Source organism: Epargyreus clarus, unplaced genomic scaffold, assembly GCF_041222505.1.
Source record: "Epargyreus clarus isolate Ecla_fem2 unplaced genomic scaffold, WU_Ecla_fem_2.2 ptg000019l, whole genome shotgun sequence".
Taxonomy (NCBI): Eukaryota; Metazoa; Arthropoda; class Insecta; order Lepidoptera; family Hesperiidae; genus Epargyreus; species Epargyreus clarus.
In genome coordinates this window covers 4669795-4689754 of record NW_027332227.1, presented here as the reverse complement: position 1 = coordinate 4689754, position 19960 = coordinate 4669795, and the positions used below count along the sequence as shown (strand labels likewise).

At 34.6% G+C, this 19960-nt stretch overlaps 1 protein-coding gene across 1 annotated transcript in view; it reads left to right on the top strand.

Annotated features, from left to right (window-relative positions):
- The first annotated feature begins 2107 nt into the window (after window positions 1-2107).
- The window catches only part of ec (ubiquitin specific peptidase echinus), an 85909-nt gene continuing 68056 nt past the window's right edge, over window positions 2108-19960 (top strand). The window contains exon 1 of the mRNA XM_073083743.1: window positions 2108-2284. Coding sequence (XP_072939844.1) covers window positions 2123-2284 — 162 coding nt within the window. The 5' untranslated portion in view covers window positions 2108-2122. The remainder of the gene's footprint in view (window positions 2285-19960) is intronic.

Here is a 19960-nt window from a genome sequence, read left to right as displayed (position 1 = left end):
TAACAGAGGTAATTCAGTGCCAAAGTGTTGGGACCTCAGCATGAGTTCCAGTTATGGAGGTTTCTCACTTATCCAGGTCCCACTTAACCAAGTTTCACTGTATTATATAGAAATCGTTAACCGTTGCATTCGTGTTCTTTATACATTTTTGATGGACATTCTCTAAAATCGTGAGAAAATGATCACGCAATTTGATGTTTCACAATTATGCATTTTGAAATGAGGTTTCTTAAGTGTTGTTAATACTTATTAATAATTCTTTTTTATTATATTACTTTATTACACATTTTCCAAGTTTTCCGAAGTTGTTAACAATAAATAATTGACGACCAGAGGTCTCGATACCAAACTGCCACGTCAAGAGTTTTTATTCTCGGCAAAACAAGTATCAGAACGATGAATTTCGATAAGCAGCCAGGATTTTGTTTTCTTTTAGACGTATTATATTTTTTATGAGGAAGAGTTAGTAAAATGTTAGAAAAATATGCCTGTATATTATTACGACTAAACAATACGCTCCCAATTTCTTTCGAGACGTCATCCGGGTTACTTAAGATCTGTTAATATTAAAAGTCAACCTCGGAACAAAAATCCATTGTAGTCAGATGTCACAGCCATCATGTCGAACAATAGGTACTCATAGCTGAACAGTGAAAGGATTGTTAGCATTGTGCAATTAATACGATACACCATAACAGTGTCGTGACATATTTTTAAACTTATTTCGGTTATAGCTAGGACTTATGTAGTCAGGACTTGGCGCTTTTGAGCTTGGAAAAGGAACATCAAGCACAAAAAGTTTTAGTCGTCGTTTTGAAGACTGAGCGGACTCATTAAGTCAGCTGGTGTCTACAAATACACATCTGTATTTTATTTTATAGGATAAATCCAAATACGTCCGGATAATTCTTTGGTCGTTTGCAAGGTAGCAATCAATGAATTAGAACGTTTGATGGGGTGGCAATTATCAATGCAAAGGTATTTTTAATATATTAGAGTTCTAACAAAATGTTGTACATTGACAGTGCGGAAATTGTATGAAAATATGATAATACAACTAGAAACTTAATAAATAAGTAACAAAAATGCAAGAATAATATACTTACTTAGTACGAACTAATACCTAAATTAAGTTTCTACTGATATATCAATAGATATGAAGCTTTTTGTTCGCGATTCCGCACGCCTTGGCAGACAGACTTTCACAATAAAATTTCTCATATCATCTAATGGAGTGAGTTGAATGATGTGAAATAAAGAATAAACGTTATTCAAAGTAAATGACTTAGTTATAAACTGTAACGTAGAAATAAACTAGACAAATCATCATCATCATCATCAACCCATTACTGTCCCACTGCTGGGCACGGGTCTCCTCTCAGAATGAGAAAGATTAGGCCATAGTCCACCGCGCTGGCCAAGTGCGTATTGGTAGACTTCACATACCTTTAAGATTAATATCTCTCAGGTATGCAGGTTTCCTCACGATGTTTTCCTTCACCGTTTAAGCAAGTGATAATTAATTTCTAATACGCACATAAATTTGAAAATCAGAGGTGCGTGCCTGGGATTTGAACCTCGGACCCCTCGATCGAGAGGCCGCGTTTCTTAACCACTAGGCTATCACTGCCACATATCACTCACGTAACTAGACAAACGTTAAATATAAATTTCTTGAATTTTATTTCTATGTTTTACTGGCTTAAGCTAGCGTCCATTTAAAATAGTAGATTTGACGTAGGTAGGTCAGTAAAATAATATTTATAAGTTAGTAAAAGTTATTACAAGTTAGTAAAACCAATATTTTTTTAGAGAAGTCACTATTTTAAAAAAGCGTCGTCTAATGAAAAAAATGCGGTCGAGCGTTACACTCTACCTTAATCTTTAACGATTCTTGACAACAACTATTTTTTTCAAATAAAGGTCTCCGAAGAAAAGGACCTCGACAAATTTTGAAATAATTTTCGAATAGATACTGAAAAATATATATTTTTACATAATTTGTGAATAATTTCACACTCGTGAGCGGAAAAGAGAGTATTATAAAGCATAATAATTGTTGTTGTTCAGGTACAAAAATGACGGTAGCTCGCGTGTTGTTCAACCCGGATCGGTGGTAGTGATGGCTGCGGCGATGGCGCTCCCCGCGCACGAGTACCGGGACGGCGAGCTGCGGCCGCAGCACTCGCGGGACAACTCCAGGGACTCCGGGATCTTCCACACCACTAAGGGACTCTGGAACGCGCCCGGACAGAACAACTGCTTCTTGAACAGTGCGGTGCAGGTAAGATTGATAATTTTCTTTTATATATAATAGTAATACCTTTTACCCGTCTACTCTCGCGGTCAGAGGTCAATCACAACTATCTTTATCTATTCCTCTTGAGCACTACTTTTTTTCGGATTAAAAATTATTCTATGTCCATTTCTGGACCTCTGATAACGCGTGTACAAAATTTCAGCACAATCGCTTTGGTAGTTAAGGTGTGAAAGCGTAACAAACAAACGCACTATCGCATTTATAATATTAAGTAGTTAGGTTTTAGATGAATAGGTTTTTCATCAAAATTTCAAAAACTAATCCGAATTCAACCCGCCATTACCTCGTGTAGCTACGAGTACGATGTTACCAAAAAGTAAAATTATAATTATTTTCCAATTTCTCACTATCCTAGCATAGTATGTATATAATTTTGTAGTTCTTAATGTTCCCAACAGTATATTTTAGAGTATGATAATAATTAACTACAGCCACTATTTATTATAACTAAAACATTTTCACTCTACTTTTACTCAAAAAGTAAAAGCTTTTGAGCGTAGTCTATTGTGATCAAAACAAGGAGGTATACGTACCAGGCTTATTGTAAGTGGCAGAATATCACGTTACAGTCACATGTGAAGTGTTTTTCTAAAAGGTTAGCAAACATGGCCGGCAAGCCAACAATATGGGTTGGTGACATTCGTATCTGTATAACGGTGAGCGCTCATTTACACAAGTCTTCTTCATTTTACAACTTACTAAAGTGATTCTTGCTTGAGTATCCACAAAGTTGAATATGTGATGTCGGCACGTGATGATGGCTTCCTATGGCCACCGAGGGTCGAGCGATGACGTGACTTTTGTACCAATAACGTAAACCTGTTTTCGTTAGAATTTTATTGCGTGAAAGCTCATTTTGGGCATAATAACTATAGCTTACTTATTATTTTTTATTACAAGTCAAAGTTTTATGATTTTGTCATTAATATTTTGTGTTGGTTGACAGAAAAAATGATTTAGGGCTCGTGAACCCATTTTACTGGCACATTGCTGGGCACAGGTCTTTCCTTTGAGAGAATAATAATTTATGTCTAATTAAGTCAAGAAATAATAATTAACGTCTAATTTATAATACTTACATAATTATTATAAAAACAGAGCCTGGGATTCGAACGTCGAACCCCTCGATAGAACGGCAGTTCAAATTACTGGCTCAATGCCGCATTCAAGACTACTTTGTTACTAACTTTAAACCTGCTTAAGAAAGTCTTATCGAATTTATCCAAACTGTATCTTGAACTTTGTTTTAGCCGCTATTTAAATAGTGATTTAATCTGTCTTACAGTTTTCTAGTAACCTAACATTTTTCTACTTGATGTGTCTGCACAGTTGCGATTTATTGTGGAGATTCACGTGTGATTGTTCCGACCTGCACACAGATCATAATCTTAAGTTGTCCTACACTAAGAAACTACTGTTTATGTTGATAAACTGAGAAAAAAATAACAAACTTAATTTGGTATTAAGTAAACATTGTATAAGAAGACAGTTTTACGAATAAAACGGTTTAAACATATTTTTAAAGATTTGTCTAGTTTTAAATTTTGACCGAAGTACTATTGGTTTTGCGAAGACCGATTAAAGCGTATGTATTTATTTAGATGAGATTTGTGCCCGAATTTTGAAAACATTTACTATTTTGAAATATTATATAAACCATATAATTAATATATTTTATTTTCACGTACCATCGTTATGAATATAGCATGCAAAAACTTAAAAAAAGTATGCAACCATACCAAAAAATGTTCGACATTTGTTCAGTAGAAATTGCCAGATTTCGATCTTTGGTAAATCGCAAGATAGCTCTTACATATTCTAGGTTTACCCGATACAATATCAACTTTGTTAGACTCCAGGGATATCATGTTTATCTGCACAGAGTTGCAAATAGGATTATGTGTAACATGTCACAGTTTCTAACCGCAACATTCCTCGATCCGTCACAGATTCTTGGCCTTGTTTGTGCTCCGATGAAATGTAAAGATGTTTCAAGTTACTTATAAAACTATTTGTATTAAGTATGTGAAATAATATCTATATTAACTATTTTGGATTCAAAGTCATATATGTAAATTGTTTTAAAATGCAGTAAATATTTTTGATACAAATAGATATAAACGACGATTATATTACCTTTTCTCGAAAATCCATTTTGAATTGGTTTATTATATTGGAGTGGGTATATTGTCCTTATAATAAAAATAAAAGACAGACATATTTTGTGAATAGGTACTCTATTTCATGTTTCAGTATCGTCGAAATAAAAACGCTTAGAAAATAGTATTTTATTTGATGTATAGATGATCACAAACAGTAAAATTTGCTTCTTTAGTAAACATAATATTAATTTCATAGATTAGTAAAGATACGTCGCCGCCTTGAAATTGAATGAAGCCACAAACGGCTTATTAGTAAGTTTCTTTTTTTTAATTCTTGACAAATATAAACATTTTTAGAGAAAATTTGCGAATAAATAACTAATACTGCGTAATTTACATAATAAATAAATAATTATTTCAAATATTTTAGGGACACAGCACGGAGACGTGGCAAAACTTTTTTACGCAACTATTTCAACTCTAAAAACTGGGTAAATTTTCTTGTTAGGAGTGAGTAGGTAATCTTTACTAATCTATGATTAATTTAAGTACCTTCACAAAAGTGCATTGGCACTAACGATCAAGTTGCGTAAATATGAAATACAACTCTGTATTATGTATTTATGCTCTGAAGGCTAACAAGTCGCTGGGATGTCATTACAAAATCATTTACACACGCATGATTTAAATTCCTTTGTTGAATGCGGATGACAGATGTAGCCCAATTTACGTTGATGTTACAAATGTTATTACAGAATGTGTTTTAGTTTAAGTAGCATCAAGGTATGTAATTATTATGCCATGTCAATTGAGCTGCCGTCAAGTTAAATTACTATTTTGTACATGTTTTACTAATTGCTATTTATAAACAATATACAGAAGTTGAAATAAAGTAGTTTTACGTGTACGCTATTATCTGTTTGATTTATCTTAAATCTATCTTATCCATTATTTTTTAAAGTGAACACTACTTTCTTATATCAATCAGTTCTGCATTGAAGTTATTTATTGTGGCTTTTCTACAGTAAATTTTAACGCTAGAACCATAGCTAAATAATAAATATAAAGCGTGAATTATCGGCACGAGCCTGGAATGTTAGAAAAAGTAAAATTGTCTCTGGTATCCTCGAGCAATTGGCGGGAACGCGACGTGGAAAAGATTGCTTCGTCAGACACTTGATTGATTACGTTTCAACGTATGCAACGTATACATACGTTATACTAACTCTATAAGAAAGCTTATAGAAAGGACTATTTGCGCCGAGATCTTGGAAGTTTTTGCTAGCCTTGGATTGCCTCTTCATGATTCTGAGAAACCATTCAACAGCTAGGTCTTGCTTTGATGTCTTTAATTTATTAAAATACGAACTATAACTTTGAATTAAAATCGCATTTCATCGTTACCGATTGAATAATGAAGGAATAAAACGAAGTGGGATATTTTCGAATTCTTAAAAAAAAATTACAATGCCTTTTTCATCTTGCTTAATTTAAATGTAAAAATAACCTCTTAATAATCTTGTCTTAAAATTCTCGTGTCACAATGTTAGTTACCGTACTCCTCCGAAACGGCTTTATCGATTTTCACCAAATTTTATTCAGTAGGTCTGAGAATCGGCCCTCTATCTATAATATTATTTATATTCCCTCCTCTATTATAATCTATATGTCATACAAAATCCGTCCTCCAAAAGCTAAGTCAAAGATTCTCCTTCAGCGTAATTTCAGTGGAATGGATATTGCAAAGCTTCGCCAAGACGCTGCCAATATTGATTGGGGTGTCATTGAGTGTGTAAGCACTGTCGACGAACAGGTGGAACTCTTTAACTCCTTATTAGTACAACTGTACGATTTGCACGCCCCTGTTCGTCCAGTCCGCATACGACATCCACCAGCTCCTTGGCTCACTGACGACTTGAGGTCTTTAATTAATAAGAAAAACTCAGCCAAAGCGAGGTACAAGCTAGATTCCAGCGAAGGTAATCTTGAGCGGTATAAGTTCGCAAGAAATCGGTGCAATATGATGTGTAGAGATCTACAACGACGCCATATTCATAAGTCTGTTCAAAATGAAGACCCTAGCAGGGTCTGGAAATTTTTAAAAACTTTAGGAATTGGGAAATCACCAAATAATTCTCTTCCGCACAATCTCGACCTAAACGATTTAAATCGTCACTTCTCTGTCACGTCTTCCATTGATAGCGAAACAAAAGCAAAAACTCTAAATCAACTGTCACATATTCCCAATCCAACCTCTCCTTTATTTTCGTTTAGTCAATTTTCGGATCGTGATGTCGAGGGGGCAATACTCTCCATACCATCTAATGCGGTCGGCAGTGATTGCATTAGCCGTAAAATGATCATCCCTCTCCTTGACATACTTCTCCCTTGCATTACGTCCTTGCTGAATAGTTCCGTCCGTAATAATTCCTTCCCTTCCATTTGGAAAGATGCCCATGTCATCCCTTTACCCAAAAAGTCCAACCCTTCCGAATTTGGGGACTTCAGACCCATATCCATACTTCCTTTCTTATCTAAAGTCCTCGAGCGCCTCATCCACCATCAGCTTAGCTCTTTTCTGTCCGCTAATGCTCTACTTAATCCTTTACAATCCGGTTTCCGTCCTGGTCATAGTACGGCTACTGCATTGCTAAAAATCACGGACGACATACGCATGGGGATGGATAATCAACAGCTGACGGTGTTGACGCTGTTGGATTTCAGCAATGCGTTCAATGCTGTTGATTTCGATATCCTCTTGGGGGTCTTGCGTTCTCTCTACATATCTCCGACGGCTATTGACTGGTTTCATAGTTACTTGCATGGCCGCCGGCAGCGGATTCAAATTGATGACAAATTTTCGTACTGGTTGAATACGGTTGCCGGTGTACCGCAAGGTGGCGTGTTGTCTCCTCTCCTGTTTACTATTTTCATAAATTCTATTAGTCTTCATCTCACTTCGCTCTACCATCTATATGCAGATGATTTACAAGTCTACAATCATGCTTGCTTGAACAACTTACCCAACGCCATCAGGATTACTAATGCTGATTTGGATTGTATCTCGACTTGGAGTAAAACCTTTGGCCTAAAATTAAATGCTACCAAGTCTCAGGCTATTATCATAGGGAGTTCGCGTCTGATCTCTAGGATCGATTGGCACCAGTTACCACCAATCGTACTGGATGATGTGCGTATTCCCTATAGCAATAAGGTCAAGAATCTGGGTATCTACATGGACCAACACCTTTCATGGATACCTCAGATCTCAGAGGTCAGTAGAAAGCTCTTTGCTGCAGTGAGCTCGCTACGTAGGCTAAAAAATGTTTTACCCATTCCAACTAAAATTACGCTTGCACAGTCCCTCCTCTTACCAATACTTGACTATGCTGATGTGTGTTATCCCGACATTACCGAGGAGCAATTAAATAAGCTTGAGCGACTCCAAAACTTATGTATACGGTTTATATTCGGCCTAAGAAAATATGACCACGTTTCAGAATATCGTGCTAAACTCAAGTGGCTCCCAATTCGCCTTCGCCGGAATGCTCATATTCTATCTCTTCTCTATTGTTTACTATTTAATCCAACCGCTCCTCCTTACCTCAAACAACGCTTCCAGTTCCTCCACTTGTCCCATGACCGAACCCTTCGTTCCTCAGAAAATCTTGCTCTCTGTACTCCCTCTCACTCAACTTCTTTTTACAAAAAATCCTACACTGTATCCGCTATCCGTCTTTGGAACTCCCTCCCTGTATCTATTCGTTACTCCCAATCCTTATACTCCTTCAAAAATCTCGTAAAATCTCACTACCTTCACCTCTAACTATTTTTCCTCCCAAAATCTGTGCTCTTGCTATTCACCTATAAAACTGTGTTAACTTTCTTTTTGTAATTTTATATTTTTTTTTTTTTTTTTTTTTTTTTTCAGCTTCTTTCCCCTTTATTTATTATTTGTTCTATAGTATGCTATCTCTATATTTACACTTAATTTTATATATTAGTCCTGCATCTATCATTTAATTGCACCCTCCCTATTATTTTAAGTCATCTCTTCTTTAACTCCTCATCCTAAGGTTGTCTGGAAGAGATCGCTGTTTTAGCGATAAGACCGCCTTTTGTATCGTCCAAAATTGTATGTTTTGTTTTGTGTTCTTTTTTTGGGTACAATAAAGAATATTATTATTATTATTATTATTATTATTATTTATCTCATTTCATACCCCTAAATGTATAAAGTGTAAGTGTAGGGGGTTGTTCACTCTTAACATTTTTTTATTTATATGGCAACACAACGTTTGCCGGGTCGGTTAATACATTATATAAAATTTTATATCATCTTTATCATTTCATTTCATTTAATTAAACGCTGGTAATTTAGAGGTTTGACTGGTAAAGTCACTGACCGATAGACTTTTCTTATTCTCTATGACCTTCAAATGCACATTTATTATGGACTTGATGCACGTATCTACTCTAAGTAGGTACCTAAACTGTTATTAAGCGTGTTCAACTAGTTTCAAAATTTAAAATATAATTAACGAAACAAAACGCCTGTGAATTTGTTAGCCTTTAAATTGATCTGCGGCAGACGCGTTAATTCTTAACGTTATATCGTCCGTTCTCACAATGGGTCATGATTTAATTGGTGCACGCAATGGTCCTATCAATCTTCTTTAATTATTGTTAAAGTCATTAATATTTTGTATGGCAGCATATTGAATGATTAGAAAATTGGAAAAAGCGAAATTTAAAAGTATTTGTTTGCGGATTCGAATTATTGATTTCGACTTTTGATTATTTTTCCATTTGCTCGAATTAGAAATAAACTATAGATATGAATATAACAATTTGTATTTTTTCAGTATTTATTCATTATAACACAGTTTCTTACTTTTTAAATATTTATTTATTCAACAAAAAAACAGAGTACATAACATCTAAACTAACTAATAAAACTAATTTTGTGCAACGCTAAGCAAAAACGGTAAACGAATAATGTGCTTTGTGTATTTAAAAACGTCCCTATTTTAGTTAAGAGTTAAATAAAGTAGTTACACAAGCAATCTTCACATCATAATAATTATTAGATAACGCCTCACGCTCATCTCAGAGTCCATCATTCTTGTGGTTCTCGGAACAGATGAGTGAAGTTGATGTCGTTTTTATCTCGGTCCCTCCTGTTTACTTTGCCCTTATCGCTTCCGCAACTTGTTGCAATAGGTACTACAAGCTTAAGCTCTTGATAACAAATGGGGTTAAGTTAAGTGTTGTATGTACGTTGGATATTTTCCTAGAATTGATTAACTGTGTTTACCTAGGTGCATATTGTATTAGATGTATCATATTTTTTGGTCATTTTAACAATAATCACATTCACATTTACTGATCTACTTGGTGGTGGTGGTGGTGGTAACCTGGTTCGAAGGGTTATTCTATCCATCGAATGCCCCTAGAAAACTCCTACTGACTACTACGCGTAGGGTATCTCTATAAAGTGAGCATTTACCGTAATCAAGCTAGCTTGTACTGTATGGCACATTCAATATATAAGTATCTTGCTGATAGAAGGTGTTGATTGGATTGCAAGCCTTGAATTTAATCTCACAGTAATCTCCTATGATGTTAATGAAATAGCGCTTATAAAAAAGTACTACTAAAGTAGTCTTTGCCATACATAGAGGCCCTAGAGTCAAGCTCTGTATTAAAACATATGTTTAAATATTATTGGAATGTAGTTTTCTACTTATTGTTGTGTTTATAAAAGTCTTTCATAGTGCATTTCGAAACCATCGCTAAATTGCCTCGATGAAAAGTATACGAAAAACATTTAGACGTGAATAGCTGTTTGATTTCAAAGACGGTTTGTTAACAGAGTTCGTATATTTAGGCATGGTTGCTGTTTCTCTCAATAAAGTTTTGTTATGACTGCGCCCTCGTTCGTGTACGTAACATGAAACTACAAACCTATTTCAAAGTTACACATCACAAGACTGAAGAAACGGAGCTGGCGTAATGTGCATCAGTACCAATATTTTGTTTATATCTATCCCGCTTGCATAAGCTGAAAGTTGCGTAAGCGCGAACGAGATGATTGGGGTAATGCAGGAGCGTTCCTGAAGCGCAATGGTCTATGACAGGGTTTCTCAAAGTAGGATACATGTACCGATGTACCCTTTGGCATTAACCACTTAATCGTGGGGGGTACGCGTCAAAATGTACATAGTGGCGGCTGCGTAGCTTGCTCAATAAATCAAAGGAAAATTGCTCTCAGAATCAACATATTTGAGAATCAAGCCCACTACGTCAAAAGTGACTGTGGTATTAAAATACACTATATTGTTCTATCCACAAAAATGCATCCAGGTGTTTATGACGCTTCGCCGTTATTTTGAAAATCGAATAGATGTTACGTGGAGCTGTAAGTTTGAGAAACGCTTGCCTACGATCGTGCCTAGTGCGTCTTTAAACAATCCTCTTTGAACAGGTGCACGTGCTTACACAAGGTATTTCAATAACTATCTACCGTTCGACTCACGTTCGTCCTACAATGTTTACATTCGACCCCTTCAACTTGCGGCGGCAATATTTTTCATAACCAAACGCTAATTGATTTTGTGTGTAAATAATTGGCCAAGTGTGAACCAAACACACACACGAAGGGTTCCATGCCACAAAATTTGAATTAATTTTAATTTTTAGTATTTATCGTAGCAACCATAGGAATAAGTGTATTATGAAAATTTGAACTATCTTAACTATTGCGGTTCAACAAATAAAGCGAAATACGCTCAAAGATAGTGGTTTCTTATATGGTGAGTTGGCGACCCGATTATTTTTTATTTTTTTATTTTCAGAATTTGTTGTTATCGCGGCCACATACTCTGTAACAATTTCAACTGTCTATCTATTACACAGCGGAACCTTAGTAAAAGGATTACTTTTTACCCTTAGGTACGGGATCCTAAAACGAGTTAATTTATTTAAAAGGCTTTTGCGACTCGTGACTCCAAGCATTTATTAAAGTGTACTTAATAATAATATCTGACGTGACTTTCGATAGAGCTTGAAGACTCTACTTGTTCTATGGAACATGACAGCATCAGAAAAAATGAGAAAATAACATAATATTGTTGTTTCCTTTTTAAGGTGTTCTATGGATTTCAGATATCAAGACTTTTCAAAGATATTTTTTCTAGACACTTATAAACAAATTATTTAAAATCAGTTCAACTTTCTTTCGAAATTCAAATCAAAATTTTCCCATTAACTTCACAGACGAATGCTGTTGTTTGTTTCGAGCTCACACATTTATTTCATACAATAATTGGATTCGTCTGATTGTAGGTTGTATTGTGTGATACGGTGACGTAGTGAACCAGCTTCGTAAACATTAACGTGTTGATAAATGTGCTCGTTAGTCAGATGGAAGGCGCGCGCGCATCTTGTCTAAGATTAATGCTAGCGTCCATCGTAACGGTAGCATTTTATTATGTGTACCACCTATCTAAATATATATAACTCAAAGGTGACTGACTGACTGAGTGATCTATCAACGCACAGCCCAAACCACTAGACGGATCGGGCTGAAATTTGGCATGCAGGTAGATGTTATGACGTAGGCATCCGCTAAGAAAGGATTTTAATCAATTGTACCCCCAAGGGGATAAAATAGGGGATGAAAGTTTGTATAAATTTTCTTAGTTAATAATATTACTTCGTTACGCGAGCGAAGCCGCGGGCAAAAGCTCGTGTATAATATATTTAATACACAGAGTATAAAGCGTTAAACATAATTTTGCTTTCACAATAGGGGCGTTTTGTATTACATATTTTAAGTACTTTATGCGTTTTGTATTATATTTGAATGGGTGTTTTTTTTGTTTTATTTAACTGAAGTTAATAACACTAATTACCTAAAATACGAGTGATATAAAATGTACGTAGATAATAAGCGAGTCTGTTGTTATGAGATCATAATTCTTAATAAATATACTACTAAATAATACTCATAATAAATAATTAAATCGAAAGCTAAAACGATAAACAGCTTTTATTTTGTATTTTATAGATTTTCTAGTCCATATTTATTTTAATATTCTATACTTTGTTTCTAACTTCGTATTTAAAGGTCGAAAAGTAGTTCAAACCCTAGTTAACATTCTCTGGGAGATAGTAGATACGCTTTTAAACATTATTACATGTACTTTAGTTATCAATGTGAAACACGTAAACATCCAACATAAAGATGCGTATATTTCGTGACATGGATCGTACAACATGCATATTATGTATGGAATTACCATGTCGCCAGACGCCGAGTTGAACATAAACTCTTCGTGATTTGTTTTGTAAAGCAGTGGTAGACTGGTTGAAATATTGATCGAGGGGTCCTAGGTTCGCATCCCAGGCCCACCTCTGATTTTTGAAAGTTACGTGCGTATGACAAATCAATTATTACTTGTTTTAACGGTGAAGGAAAACATCGTGTAATGATCTGCAAACCTGAGAGATCTTTAAAAATATAAAGATCTTTAAGGAAATTTAACGATCTATAAAGAAGGTATATGAAGTAGCGCGGTAGACTATGACATGAGACCCTTGCCCAGTAGTGAGAGAGTAATGTGTTGGTGACGATTTGTTTATACGCGGGAATACACTTAAGCGAATTCATACAATTTTACTGGATATATTAATAAATAATGTGACATGATAAGGCAAAAAGGTGCAGCTTGATTAACTTTCCGGTTTTTGATAACATATTCATAGTTTGTAGATTTTATACATGCATCGTGAATAATAAAATAGTAGCATAATGAATGCAGACTAAATCAAGCAGTATTCCTATTACAGTATAATTTCAGTTATATTTTATATTTGTATTAAGTATTGATATAGTACGGTTTATAAATAGTTCCTAAAAAAGTTAAAGTTAAAGTACCTAAAAAGTTAAAATAATAACATTACTTGCCGAAATCTTCAGGGTCTTAATCAAACCCATTGTAAAGAAACTTTGCAGGATTCTATAGCTCAGATCCGCGTAAAAACTGCAAAAACACTAATTACAAATTCATCATCAACCACTTAATCCAAATATGGTTCCAGTATTCAACTTTCCACGAATCAAGTTACCATAAAGACAACTGTATCGATTCTCAGATTGGTATTGGTATTGAAATAACAATTGTAAAGTGCGTTTCCATTTACCGTGTGAAGTTACATAATTTAAATGTCAATAAAGACTTATATGAGCATTATGTGCGAATGGAATAAATAGCTTACGAAGAAACCAACGCATATAAAGCTCCCTTAATGAATTATCAGGAATTCGCGATGTCGTAGAATATCTTAAGCGTATTCAATGTAACATCACATGCATATGCAACTTTATTTTCCTCAGAAATACATGATGCATAGACAATATCGAAATTCGAACAAAATCTTTGATACTTGTATCATGTTTTCTGTGTGCTTAGTACATATTGTTATTAAAAAGCTTTATTTACGTACAAACTTTAGAAAGCTTCGATATTTTCGTCGTTCACATGGTTGTATCGTAAAAGGTTAGTAGTGCATTTTGTTAATATTTAGTAAATGTTTTCTACATACTATTGTAGATGCTATAAGTAAAACTAATAACATTGAAAATCAGGTGGCGCAATCAAGAAACATATTTTTTCGGCACATTTCGCTGTTTTTGTCTTATCTTGTAATATTGCAATAATTGTAATATATAAAAACGTGTAACGGTAGGGAACCCTTTCTGTGCGAATCCGACTCGCACTTGACCGTTTTATTTAGAGTATGATCTAATAAAAGTACAGAAAGTAAATGTTTACACATCACATGCACATGGCGCCTAATTAGGGCAATGTTTTATAAAAATATAATTATCCCAAGTCAGCGTGTTTGTACTATATCCAGGCACCTGTTTTCAGCACCTGTCTGTTATTGTAGTGTCTAGTAGTGCAATAAGTAATGTTTTGTTTATTTTATACTAGGTTTTGTCCGCAGCTTCGTCTATGTCAATTATTTGAAAAGAAGTAGGCATCTATTTCAGACTTCTTTACAAAAATTATAATGTAAACTTCCTATTTATTTTTACCAACCCAAAGAGTAATAAAATAGGAGTTCCAATAGCTTTAACCACGCTTTTTACACTCTTCACTAAAATCCTCTGTGTCGTGGGTCCCATGACACACACAATGACGAGTACACAAACCCTCAAACCGAGAACTGATATCTAAATTTATCATTCAGAGATCTGTCTGGCCGGGGATCGAACCCAGAACTCTCTGCGCATCAGACAGGTATGCTCCGTTATGCAGGTTGTGTGTCTATTTCTGAGGAGCAAGTATAACTGTCTCGTATATCAGAATTACTAGACACTTATAAGCCAGAACACGGTAAAATTCATAGCGTCGTTCTTATTATTGTTCTTAAAATACATAAAAATGTCACTCTATAAACATTTACTCCGATCCTTTCAAGTCCAATCCATTCCTTTTGAATTGTAAACAAACATACCGCGGATTCATTGTTGTTGTGTTCGACATTGTTTTCGTAAGTACTCACGATAATTGCAATAATGAATCGTGTTGTTTTTGTGGTATCATCTGCGCTGCGGCATTCCGTCGTGTGCCGTCCCGACTGGCCCTCCAGCCATTTCCGACACACCCTTTTTGTGGACATTCCAATGACAATAAATAAATACAATAAATACAAGGACCTGTATATATGTCGATGTGTTTATGTTTTATACGATCTTACCCGGCGACTTTACTTGTGACATTTGTGTATTTTTTTAATTTTTATCCGGGATTTTATTTAATTTTGGGAATTGATGTTGAGAGTATGTAGGTAACTGTCTAAGATTCACAACGTTTTCGTGGCAGTCTTGTTAAAATTAGCTCAAATTCAAGCTTTACGAAGATAACCTTAAATATACAGCTAAGTATAATAATTATTAAAAACAAAAAACTGTTTGAGAATAACTAACTAAAAAGGGGGAAAATAGCCTATGGCACTTTCACAATTTAAACGAATCCAACTCCACCTCATATGTATGTTAAGTTCGTGAATATCGATCGGGCTGTAGGGCAAGCTAAAGAATGAGACATAAGTACATATAACATACATACCCTCGTTAAACGTTACCCTTCGTAATCGGGTAAAAAGTCCATGATGCGATCACAGACAAACTTTTAGGTTTAATTCATTTGTATAGATATTTATTCTGTTACAGCAAATAAAAGTATTTTTATTTTAACAAGTATTTATTCTGCGGTATTCTTCTGGGTATTATGCGGTCCCTGAAGCTGTTTATTGCATAAATAAACGTTAATAAAAATATCACGGACAAAAAGAAACCTTACGATGATGCTGTGGCGTGCATATTAAAGAATGACTATTACTTTGGTGTAATACAATGGAGATATGTACTATAGGAATAGGTACGTAAAATACTGACATTATTACTGAAGTATCGAACAGTTAAGTGTCTAGCATATATTTCTCATAGTGTACTTTCAATGGAAAAGCATTTTTCGAGGGCTCTATAGGTACAATATCATTTTATAGTAAGAATCTTAAATACTATTTAGGCGATAAAAAAAATTTTGCTGAGTTGCTCAAACATGTCATATATTTTGTGTCCCTTATGTATAAGGGCAGGCGAAATATAATTAACAATTTTGTGCTGATATTTAATGATAGATAGATAGAATAATCTTTATTGCACACTTACAGTTGAAATTAATTTAATTTTTATCACGTTAGGAACTTATGATAAATCCGCGGTAAATACATGAATATCCATATGTAACTAAAAAAACATGAGTGTTTTAAGTCAAATTAAAATAAATTGTATGCGTACTATATATAGCTAATCTTTTTGATGGTAAGTGGCTACTGCCGCCGATGGACATCTGTAATTAACCCCAGATAGGATTAAATATTCCTACCTGAGGTCGGCCACAGATGCACCGCTATCCCTGAGGACTAAGCTGGAGGAACGCCTCGGAAAAGTCTCTCTCTCTTACCACACCCTGCAAACCGGAACACAGCAGCGCCTAACACTGTAAACATTAGGTAGAAATAGTTGTAGCGGTGGTGCCGCCGGAGTCGATCCACAAAGGGTTCTACCACCTTCATACTATTAGGTAGAAATAGTACATGTAGTGGTTATGCCACCGTACCATGATGAGGGTAGAGCTAGGTTACTATATTTCAAAATTCCAAGGAGATTAATAACTTGATCCTCCAAACATCTTCCGTATTTGCCTAAACTGCTACAAAACTTTAATAACGCGCTGATCCCACCGGTTTCACTTCAATAATAACCCAGTCTGGGAGCTGTGAACAATGACGCCAAGACGGCAGGCGTCACGGGTCGCAGCCTGTACCCCGTGGGAACTAGACACACCCGAGACACCCTCACCTGCGTCATCGTACATTAATAGTAATTAGCGGCTTGTTTATAACTTTATTACTTACACCGTATATGCTCCCGTCCTGTTAGAAGCATTCCCTACTAGCTAAAGTTGGAAAAGTAAAATACGTCGAAGGAGATATTCAAAATATTGAATGGCATGTTATGTTAAATAAGAAGTATCATTGCTATTGTAATAATTATTAAAGTAATCTGTGGGATATGAAGATTATTAGGAGGGTAAATATATGTCAATTTGAGCAATATTTGTTTTTTAAATGAGTTATTACACGTGGCATTAATAATAATCGTACTTAAAAGCAAAATATGACATTATTATTATCATAATTATCTTTCATTGATTAATTTAAACAAAAAAATGATGGTTCCATAAAATGCCAATTTAGTAGCAATTAGTAAAATATGTAGTAGGTATCAATTTAACAATTATTTGCAGCTGACAAAAAATAGTGCATACTACATTACATACGTATTTATTCCACGAAATCCAAATTCTAAAAAACAGATTCTTAGGCTTTAATTACAAGTAAATGCCCTTCATTTTAATACTTGTGGCGGTGGGTCCCACGGTCCGACCCGAATGGGTGCTTTATATCTCTGGGTCAGTGTTTCTTAACTTATGGTCTGACTTCTTCTCCATAACGAAACACCTTGTGAAGTGGTGGTAGTTGTTTTGACATTCAAAAAGTGCTCTGTAAAGAACCTATTTTGAATAAAAAAAAATGATTTGATTTGATTTTAGTGGGGTCCACCGTCTTATCTACAGATATTTAAATCGATAGATAAATGCCAGAAGTTACTTTTGCGTATCAAAAACAAATATAAAAACAGTTTACAATTGGAATCCGATTTGAGATAATAACTACTTCAGTAATAACATTAATCCAAACATTACTAATTTAGTTGCAAAAAACTGCACAAACCTTAACATTAATATATCTATGCTAATATTATAAAGAGGAATTCTTTGTTTGTTTGTTTGATTGTAATGAATAGGCTCAAAAAGTACTGGACAGATTTTAAAAATTCTTTCACCATTCGAAAGCTACATTATCCACGTGTAACATATGCTATATTTTATATGAAATATATTTGATAAATAGATTTTGAGGCGGTACAACGTTTGCCGGGTCAGCTAGTTTTTAAATAATAAGGCAAAGCCTTCTTCCATCACATTAAAATAAAGTACTTATCTGAATTTTTTTCTCGTATACTAAAATAAAGTGTCTGAAATTCATTCGTGTGTTTTTGTTAAAGGGTATTTGAAATTGTGCTTTATTTTCTAGGGGTCCACTAAGAAAGGTTGAGAACCGCTGCTCTGGGTCATTTCCACCGCGTAGCTCTTCGTTGCATCCGTCACGGTTCACGTGCGTTTTGTCTCAGAAAAGTGTTTAGCAATAATAGTTGTAATTTATGACATGTTATTCAATTCAGTGGGTCGTGGGACTGTGTCTGTAGGCGGATTTTAGTCACGGATTCGATACGTATTTATTTATAACTGTTCTAGTTAATTGAACATACGAATAAAGTTAAATAACTATATTGTTTAACAGTGCATCCGTATCTATGAATGAAAAAAATTAATAAGTTTTTGTGAAGGTACAAATTCCTTCGTGGTTTGACGGTGTTGGGTTAACTGATGCCTTTGTAGAGTAGCGTTGGTAATTCAACAACACATCAGGCGTTCCAGCTTAGTTCTTAGGAATAATAATGCAAATGTGACGAACCTTAGATGACCTCAATCCTTCTGATGATGACTATTATTTTATAGTGTAGCCTACATGCCCGTTTGCTACATATTCGTAGGAAAACTAATGTATTTCCATCTTATCTTCCAACAGAAAATTGTGAAAGCTCAGCAGTACTTAGCGGAAATATATTTTAGAAACAATATATTACTTTAATACTTTAAGACTCTCATTCTGAACAAACAGAATAGTTGAAATGAATTCGGTTATAAGAAACAGTTATCTGTTTACTGTACTATAAATAAAATTAATATTGTAATGAATGTACGAATGATCGCCATAAAAGTATAATAGACGCCATTTCAGTATTAAAATTATAGCTAATTGGCAATTACCTCTGTTTAACACATTTTTATGATCAGTTTGTTAAGGTATTTAATGAATCGTAAACTTGATAGTTATAACACCTTAATATATGAGCGAAATTTAAAAACATTATGAAGTGCATTGCTATCTGCTTGATAGAAAATAAGATACGTGGTTGATGTTTATATTCTTACTAGCTGATCCGGCAAAATGTGTTGCCATATAAATAAAAAAATGTTAAGGGTGAACAACCCTTATCACTTAGGGGTATGAAAAATAGATAGTAGCCGATTCTCAGACCTACTGAATATGCATATAAAATTTGGTACAAATCGGTAAAGCCGTTTCGGAGGAGTACGGTAACTAACATTGTGACACGAGAATTTTATATATAAGATTTATTAAATAATAATATAAAAAAAACTAACATACATATGAAAATAAAAGTTTTTTTGTATCTTACAACACAAGCAATATTCCTCTGCTAGTCTTATCGACTTCTAAATAACATGAACTATCTAGTAGGTCAATTATTACAGGAGCGTTCAAAAACTTATGAAATAAATTGATTTCAAAGGTCCGTATTACAATATTGAGATATTCAAGCTAATTACTACATTTCAATAGAAGGTCGTGTCTGCGCCACCACGATTCTACCGTTTAAGCAATCCGTCTAATCATTGACATTATTTTCTTAGCGTGTCCCATCTGGGGAGGAAATGAAGAAATCATCTCATAATGTCAACTTTGATTTCGTCATCATACATAATTTAATGCAATCAGACCACCACGGGTATCCGGAAGCAATATCTTCTAATACCCAACTTCCTATACCTTCCGTGATACGAAAACTAATGTTAAAATAATAGGAGAATAAGCGGTTTATTCGTCCGTTTTATTGTAGACATCTGTTTCATGAATGAATTGTGAGAAACCTTTGTGTGTCATGTGTAAATGTATCCATTGTGGCTCTTGGAAAACATGAGACGTGTGAAAACTGCGATCTGGATCGTTAAGACGGCGCAGACGATAT